Consider the following 9,442-nt stretch of genomic DNA (forward strand, 5'->3'; position numbering starts at 1 on the left):
GGTGAATCTTGATATTGGTTAATATTTTGTCTGTTTGCTCATTTTTTAAAAATAGTTTTGGTTATTTTAGGTCCTTCATATTTTTATGTAAATTCAAGAAAGCCTTCCATGTTTTTCAGATTTTTTTTTTTAGTATTTCAAGTGATATTGCATTGAATTTATAGATACTTTGAAACAAATCAATAGTTAACATGTTTTAAGTCTTTAATTCAGAAGCATGGTATGTTTGTCTATATGTTTAAAATTTTTTCCTCAGCGTTTTATAGATCTCAGTGCAGATATTATAACTTTTTTGTTAAATTTATTATTAGTATTTCATGTTTTTGCATGATTGATTTTTTTAAAAAAATTTTAATTTCTGAGGTTTCTTGTGTATTTTTATCCTGAAGACCTTACTTACTTCACTTATTCTGTTAGCTTTTTATGTAAGTGTCTCAGAATTTTCTACATGGATAGTCATGCCATCTGTTTTGTTTGGAGACATGGTCTTCCTGTGTTACCTGGGCTCATGTCAATCCTCCTGCCTCAGCCTCCTGAATAACTTGAACTATAGGCATGTGCTACTGTGCTTGGCTAATGCCATCTATCTGTTAATAAACACAGTTATATGTTTTTCCCTTCTAATCTGATTTCTGTTTTTTCGTTTTGGCCTCATTTTTTCTGGCTAGAGCCTCTAATAAAATGTTGAATTAAATGTTGAACAGACTTCTCTGCTTTGATTTTAGGGGGAAAACATTAAGTCTTTTATCATTTAGCATGATGTAATTGTAAGACTTTTGGATCTAGTTTGCTGTGAGTTTTTATTGTGAATAAGTGTTGAATTATGTTCAGAGCTTTTTTTCTACATCTGTTATCTGAAATGATAGCATAATTCTCCTTTTTGTCTGGTAATATGGTAGATTTCATTGATTATGTTTAAACATCACTTGATCATGATATTATCTTTTTTATATTACTGGATTTGATTTTGTTAAATCAAAAATTTGTTACGTGAGTTTTGTTCATGAAGGGATAGTGTTCTATAATATCTTTTTGTGTTATCTTTGTATAGTTTTGATATCAGTCTTTTTTATTTTTGGAAGATAGTTGTACTGTGTAGAAAATTCTAAGTTGACAGCAATTTCCTTTCATTACTGTAAAGAAGTCACTCCATTTTCTTCTGCTTTACATAGTTCCTGATGGGAAATTGATTGTCATTCTTACTATTGTTAGTATAGTCTTTTTCCCTCTTACTTCTTTTTTAAAAAAAAAAATTTTAAGGAGAGAGAGAGAGAGAGAAAGAGAGAGAGAGAGAGTTTTTCAATATTTATTTTTTAGTTTTTGGCAGACCCAACATCTTTGTTTGTATGTGGTGCTGAGGATCGAACCCGGGCTGAATGCATGCCAGGCGAGCGCGCTACCACTTGAGCCACATCCCCAGCCCCTCTTACTGCTTTTAAGATTTCCTCTTTTTAACTTATTTTCAGCAATTTGATTTTTTTATATGACTTGGTCTGGTTCTATTTATGTTTTTTAGTTTATATATTTATAATATTCATCAATTTTAGAAATTTATGACTACTATACCTTTACATATTTTTCATCTCTTTACCCAAAAGGGTAAACCTCTTTTGGGGAACTCTGGATACACAATTGATTTCTTTCTGCAGGTCAGAAATAATCTCTTAGTTTTTTTTCAGTCATTTTTCTCTTTTTGCTTTATTTTGGATATTTTTATTGTTGTGTCCCTATGTTTACTGATATTTTTAATTTTGGTGTCTTACCTACCTTTCATTCTTTACAATGTGTATTCAAATATATTTTTATCTCTAGAAGTTTCCTTTGAGTCTTCAAAAAATAGCTTCTATTTCTCTTAGTAATGTTCATGACTTCTTCTGCCTTCTAGAACATTGTGAACACATTTATAATAGCTTCTTTTAAATTCATGTCTCCTAAATCTGCCATATCTGTTTTTTTTTTTTTTTTCCCCCTGGTTGTAGGTCATACTCTCCATTTTCTTTCTATTTCTTATCGATTTGTTTCGCTGGTAGATTTTTGTTGTATTCCCTTAGTGTTAGTTTTTATTTTGTTATATAGTTTAATTTCAATCAATTTAATTCTTTTGTGGTTTGATTGTAAACAGTATTAGAGTAGGTTCACAGCAGTCTTCATTTTAGTATTAATCTAGTTCTGGTACTAAGTTGTGACCCTTTTGTGCATCTGTGCCCTGTCATGACGTGTCTGTTCTGGCTGAAGATAACATGATATATTACCAGCCATGTGTGAGCTGTGGGAATTATTTGGTTGATTGCTTTCCTAGCTCTAGCATATCTTTTTTTCCCCTTCAGTTATATTCTGGTTAGTACTTAGCTAAAATTTTATGCAGTTCCTCTGGAGCTTGCTTTCTGTGCAACTCCCTTCCATCTAATACCTTGCCATGTAAATTATAGCTATCTTGGTCTATAAACCTCTTATCTCTGCATTTGCAATTCAGTGAGACTACTAGACTCTTTTGAGCTTCTCTTTGTTACCTGGAAACTGCCTCCAAAAGTAAGCTGGAGTAATCTTAGTTTTGCTTTCAGAATTTGAAAGTTCACTAAAGCATTTTCTGGAAATTCAAATGGAATATAAATCAAAGTTGATAATCCAGGATACTTTCCTGACAAGGCATTTTGTATGCTTTGAAAATGAGTACTTGTTTTTGACTCTTTAACTTCAATTTGATTGGGCCTTGTGTAGATTTTCAGGCATGATAGAGCTATTTGCCTTTGTTGAATATTTGGTAAAATATTAAGTTTATTTGTTTTTGAAGATGTTATTTAATGGAGCCATTGGTTTTGAAAGGTCAATTTACCTTTCAAGAACTTATGCATTCTCTTATAGGGCTCAAAATCTCCTTCACCAAGACCAAACATGCCTATTCGATACTTCATAATGAAGAGTAGCAATCTGAGAAACCTTGAAATTTCTCAACAAAAAGGTATCTGGTCTACAACCCCTAGTAATGAGCGGAAGCTAAATCGAGCCTTTTGGGAGAGCAGCATGGTTTACTTGGTATTTTCTGTTCAAGGATCTGGACATTTTCAGGTGAGCCATCCTGAAACAGTAAAATGAGCTTGTTCTGGCTGTAGGTTACACCATACAGATAAAAAGAAAACAAAATCTGGCTTTTTATTGCATCATAAGGCAAGAAAAGCCTTTTTCTTAATTAAGGATTAGGAATGTTTTACATCTCTTCAAGGGGTGCTAGAACTGGAATCTCTTTGTTTTTGCCTTGTCTTTTCTAGATGAACAGCTTTTCTAGATGAACAGTTTTTTCTTCTGAAGAAAATTTTAGATTACTAGTTCTCTGTGGATTAAAAATAATGAGAAGCATGACCTTTTGGTTATGCTTAAATTAAATAGGCCAAGAAAGTATTAATAATGAAGAAACCATGTTTTGTAACTCTTCTTGACTTTACTATACATCTGAATTTACAAAATAATGAATTTGCTATTTGATATTCATTATAATTTTTAGAAATAAAAGTTAAGAGGTTTGATTATACTTGTTATATAATAATGTGGGCTTAGAACTATTGATATATTATTTGTAAACTGTTAATATTTGGAATTATGCTAGAATTGGTCTTTCCTCTAAAATTTAGCAATAAATCCTTATAAAAGTAGGCCTTTTGTTGTTTTTTTGAGTGTACATTACTTTCATATTACATCTTTACCTTAAAATTTAAAAACTCAGCCTTAGCAGATAAATTTATATATTTTAATATCATCCTGCCTCTACCCTTTCCCCCTAATTTTACCTACAGGGATTTTCCAGGATGTCTTCTGAGATAGGAAAGGAGAAGAGCCAGGACTGGGGCTCAGCTGGACTAGGAGGAGTATTTAAGGTGGAGTGGATACGAAAAGAAAGCCTTCCCTTTCAATTTGCACACCATCTACTAAATCCTTGGAATGACAACAAAAAAGTACAGATAAGCAGAGATGGGCAGGTATACACTGGCATTTAAATATTTTCTTTTCTTTTGCTATTAGTGCTTAGAGGAGAAAATGTACAAATACAAATTATATATTCCATGTGTACATGGAAAACATTTTGATATACAATAGAGCTGGTGTAAAAGTTGATTGAAAATGTGTCTTATGTAGTTCATTGCTTTTTTAACATTTCATAAATTTTGCTTCTTACTGTAATTGCTTACAGGAAGTCTTTCAAAAAAGTCATTTCATGGAGGTTTCTGTTGTCTTACTCACTAAGAAATGATTAAAACTGAGTGCAAATAGGACCTAACTTTCCCTATGTTCATATGTGAATACATGACCAGTGAAACTCCACATCATGTATAACTGCAAGAATGGGATCCTAATTATAATAAGTTATACTCCATGTATGCATAATATGTCAAAATACACTCTACTGTCATGTATATCTAAAAAGAACAACAATAATAACAACCACAAAGAACTTGCCAGAAGGAAAAACTTGAAAAAAAAAAAAAAGCTGAGTGTAATCCTGAGGTCATTTGATTTAAGTCTTAAATGACAATAGTATTTAACTTCTTTTCAGTTTTAACTATGTAACATGAATAAACAATCTTTTAATATTCTACTAACCTTTGTTTTTATTACATTTTGTTTGCCTTGGTGATGCTGTTTATGAGCGTTTTAAGCCAATCCCAGTGGTGGGAATTAACATATAGCACCAAACACCAATGCTTGCTGCTTTATATAGCTTATTAGTTCTTAGAAATAAAGGGAGTTATTAGTCAAATTTTATGTAAAAGAAAAGAGACTCGGAGATTAGTTTTGCCTACTAAGATCTCACAGCTAATTATTTATTTGAGTCTTTGTGTCCCATTTCTCATCACCATGGGAAAGGTGTTAGTTTTTTTTTTTTTAATTACTCATGCTGTCGGAGGACTATAAAGTGACATTCTTTTCACTTCCATAATATTTTATAATAATGATATTGAAATAAATTTAATTTAAATAGTTCCTAAGATAAGAAAGTTTCTTGAAAAAGACCTGAGAACATCTGATTAGGCTAGATTTCACAATAAGCCTTTGGAAGTTCAAGTTGAGTGCTTTTGCTAAATCTGTTCTAAAAACAAAACAAAATCCATTATTTCTAGATAGACAGAATCCTAGGAAAACTCTATGAAAATTTGTCCATTTTGTCACAAAAGCTGAGGTATTTTCAGATTGTGGTTACTTCATATATCTTAAAGCAAAGAATTAAAATAATGTGGACCATAGGATTTTAGCATGTCCTGGTAGAAAAATGAAATTTAAAGTGATTTCTTTTTAACATTCTTATTAGTATGGATTTTGGTGACTAAAAAATATTTTCATTCCAGTTCTTTTTTATATTTATTTTGACTTTTCATTTACTTAGGAACTGGAACCTCAAGTTGGTGAACAGTTGCTCCAGTTATGGGAACGCCTTCCATTGGGAGAAAAAACCACAACTGATTGACACTTGGGTTTATACCATGCTTGACTTCAAGTACGGCAATGTTTGTTACCACTAGGATGACCTTCAGATTATTTATCTTTTTTTTTTTTTTTATTCTTCCAGAATTCTTATAATACATATGAGAACATCATATGTATTATAACCACTGAATGCACTGACTTTCAAAAACTGAGATAAGGTTGTGCGTGAGCCATGAATGGGTTTTTCTGGTTTAGAGTGTTGCTTCAGAATTACCATCTTAATTTATAAGAGAAAAGGATCTTTTAAGTTTTTTGTAGTGACCATTGGGAATGATTATGTAATGTTAATTATATGTTTATAATGAATAAAATAGTAGTAGTTTCAACTATTTGGCACAACAGTAATTATTTTTAAAAAACTTAATTTGAAGCTAAACATTTCTTTAAATGATTTCATTACAACACTTGCTTATGACTTTTTAATGCAGGACAGGCCTGAATATATCAGTACATGTGAGCACCATTTTAGAGGAGACAACTCTTAATATTTATCATATAAAAACAACAAAATTCTAAAAATAGTGGGTGTTAATTAAGGGCTATTTATTCTGCCATTTTTAACCTCAGATGCATTAAGAAAAAAGGGAGGGATATTCTTTTTCTGTGATTATGAATGCAGTTATATCTGAAGAAAGGCAGAGTTCCTTCCTGGTTTTGATCAGATCAGATTAAGTGTTAAGTTTCATTTCTGGATGTGCCTGTTTTATCCTGATGTTCACCATACCTCTTCCTTTGTTCCTCTCATATAAAAACCTTCACATACCTCTTTTGTGAACACAGTAATTATGACCACTTTGTTTTGGTTACAGAAACTTGATTTATACAAGTTAAAAATTCAAACAAATTTATACACATTTTAAAAAGTGCTCAGCAGTTATTGGTAGTTTGGTTACTATATGTCTTTGAAACTAAAGCTCACAAGGACTACAATTCCAAATGCCTTCTTCCATTTATCTTTCAATTTCTCCCTTTTTTTGCATTTATGGTTTAATAAGTGGGGAATTTTTACCATTTTTTGCAAACATGCACTAATGCCAAATCTCATATTTCTTGCTATCTCAGTATTTAGTTTGATGTCTTTGTGAAGTGTTGATGAAGTTTCCTTAGAGGCTTTTTGAAGGGAAAATTTAGAGGTACAGGAAAAAATGAATGAAATGTCTTGGTCACTCAACTCCATAACAACAGATTTGATAGTACTTCTCATATGAGTCATTGTTATAAAAAGATATAAATCTTACTTAAAGGCAAAAAACAAAAACAAAACTAAGTTATCTGCTTCTGTATTTGAGAACAAAGAAGTGAAAAATCATGGGTCAACATAAAATCTTGAGAACCCTTCTACTTTCTCTGGGAAAACATTGTATATTGGTGCATTAGTTTAGACTGTCAGCTGTGATTTTTGCCCGTATTAGTAGTTCTTAGGTTTTTTTTTTTTTTTGTACTTGGAGAATACATGTAAATTGAGCCTATGTGAATTATGTTCCACTGTGTATGTGTATTACATTTCTTTTCTTACTGTGTTTTCCTGATAATGTATACTTTTTAAGGTATTTACTTAGTAGTTCATAGTGTTCTAAATTTGGAAGGACTTCTAAAGAATAAAATTTGTTTTAATATTCTGTTTCCTAATGTCTAGCTCTATATGTAAGTAATGGACTTGTTGGTATTTAAAGTGAATACAATTTGAATGTAATTAAAATGCTGTTTGGGAAAGACATAAATTTAAATATACTTATTAAATGAAATTTCATTGAATTAGTCAGATCTTGTCATTTCTGATATCATCTAATAGGACTCAGGTAACAATGATCAATAATATTCCCTGAGATATTAGTGAATTTCAGATACCTTGAAGAATAAATACTACATTGATACAGAAGGTGGTAGTTTTATATCTGTATCTGCCCCATGGCAAAGATTTCAAAATTTTTTACTATAAAATCTTTTAAATATTAATAAAATATTCAGAAATAACATTTAAGTACCTTGCACTGAAATGTTAGTATTTTTCCATTAAGAAAACAGCACCTGCCAAATACTTCTCATGTAGTAGTAGTACCTAAGACACTTGGCTTCCATCAGTCTACCTGTAAGGAAAATAAAAGGAGACGCAGAGGCAGGAAAAGACGTGGCTGCCCCTCCAAGCAGCTGTGTTTATTTATATCAAAAGTTATATTAGATAGTTAGTACCATGACTACATTATTATTTAGTATTCCTTTAATCCCAGGTGCTAGATAATTGAGATCAAAGTCCAGGCTGATTAAGACACAGAGCCCTTTTGTCTAAGGACATTACCATAGAAACTAGATACTGCACCAGTTACCTTACTAGCTTCAACGAGAAACTGCTGAGTATTCCACGCATGGGAAATGGAGTGCAAGTTGCCCACTAGGAGTTTGCTCACTAGAGGAATGCTTCCCTATACATTTCCATGGTCAGAATGACTACAAGTCCCTATATTCCCAGGAGCTATGTGACTGAGATGAGGGTCAAAACTGATAAGACTCCGACACAAGAGTTTCCTTGTGAAGAACATTGCTACAGCAGCCAGACATCCTATGTCTTTGCACAGGAGTTTCCCAGCAGCCAACCATTCTGTGTCTTTGCACAGAAACTTCCTAGCAACCAGGCATTCTGTGTCTTCATAGAAACTTCCTAGTCACGAAGCATGCCACAATCATGAAGTTTATCAGAGATCCCAAACACAGTACCCCTATATCCATCAGTATTTGTTTTCACTAATTTACTCAGAGTAGTTCATTTCCCTTTACTGATAATAAATACGTATTTAATTTCATGTACAGTGGCATACTAAGATATATCTGGTACAGTTCTTGCTGTCGAGGAGGAGCTAATGTTCTTGTGGGTAACAATTTTATTTGGTATAGTGTGGCACCATTAAATTGATGAAACCAGGTGTTAAAACATTTAAGAGGAGGGCAGTTATTAAAAAACTCACGATATTCTATATATTCTTTAAGAATATAGAGAGATTTTGTAAAAAGTTAAAACTGTAGTGAAGACTTGGAAAAAAAAGGTATTTTAGGGAATGTATAGTTCATCATAGCTACCTTACAAGATTTTTTTGTAAGAGTTTTACCATGTGCAACATAATGTTTTTAAGAAAAGCCAAGAAATGATAATTAAATTTAGGGGATCTTGATTTAGTGTACAGATAGTCCTGTTAAAAAGACTTCCTTGGCTCCCACACAGGGTCTGATTGTAGATAAGTAGTTTTGTAATAGGTCTCAAGAATCTGCATGTTTAACAGATGTATCTGGTGCTGTTAATTCAAATGGACCATGGATTATACTGAAACAGATTGATAAAATCAAAGGTGTTCTTGGATATATTTTAGAGTTCACATGACATCAACCTGAAATATTCACCATTATTTGTCTTGTGCAATGAAACCATGGAGATGAGTGGAATAATAAAAGTGGAGGTATTTAATGCATGCATTGAGATTGTTGTAAGAGGTACCATGTTACATCAAGAGCCCTGGACATGAGTCATAATACCTGCATTTGAGGACAAACTTCAGCACGAAATATGAAAGCAGGTCTTTCTGACCTCTGATTTTCATTTGTGAAAATAGTGTCTTCCCTATCTGTTTCACAGAATTTCATTGAAAGAATCGAATGAGAGTGTTTGGAAAACTATGTACAGTGCACAATTATTAAGTATTTAGTGTTATTTTAACAGCGTCTGTTGGCACTTAAATGTAGTAGATCCCTAACATGTAGTTATATTTCTTCAATAATTAGGTGTTCAGTGTGTTAGTTATATCCTAGGATCTGTTGCAGGCTAGAATATAGAAGTGAACAAATTCCTCCCCTCATGGAGCTTCTATTATAATAAAATATCTCTGTTAAGACTATCTTGAATCAAGTTGTATTATATAGGAAAGTATACTATGTATACAATAATAAAAAGACTTCAAGTTCCTTTGAAATATGAATATGA

At 32.0% G+C, this 9,442-nt stretch overlaps 1 protein-coding gene across 2 annotated transcripts in view; it reads left to right on the top strand.

The window, feature by feature from the left end:
- Ythdc2 (YTH N6-methyladenosine RNA binding protein C2) overlaps positions 1-5,526 on the top strand; it is an 83,139-nt gene extending 77,613 nt beyond the window's left edge. For both annotated transcript variants that reach the window (XM_071612193.1, XM_027941134.2), the window contains exons 27-29: positions 2,863-3,066; positions 3,789-3,971; positions 5,375-5,526. In XM_071612193.1, the coding sequence (XP_071468294.1) occupies positions 2,863-3,066; positions 3,789-3,971; positions 5,375-5,455 (468 nt within the window). In that variant the 3' untranslated portion in view covers positions 5,456-5,526. The remainder of the gene's footprint in view (positions 1-2,862; positions 3,067-3,788; positions 3,972-5,374) is intronic.
- Positions 5,527-9,442: the final 3,916 nt, after the last annotated feature.

Source organism: Marmota flaviventris, chromosome 5 (genome assembly GCF_047511675.1).
Source record: "Marmota flaviventris isolate mMarFla1 chromosome 5, mMarFla1.hap1, whole genome shotgun sequence".
NCBI lineage: Eukaryota > Metazoa > Chordata > Mammalia > Rodentia > Sciuridae > Marmota > Marmota flaviventris.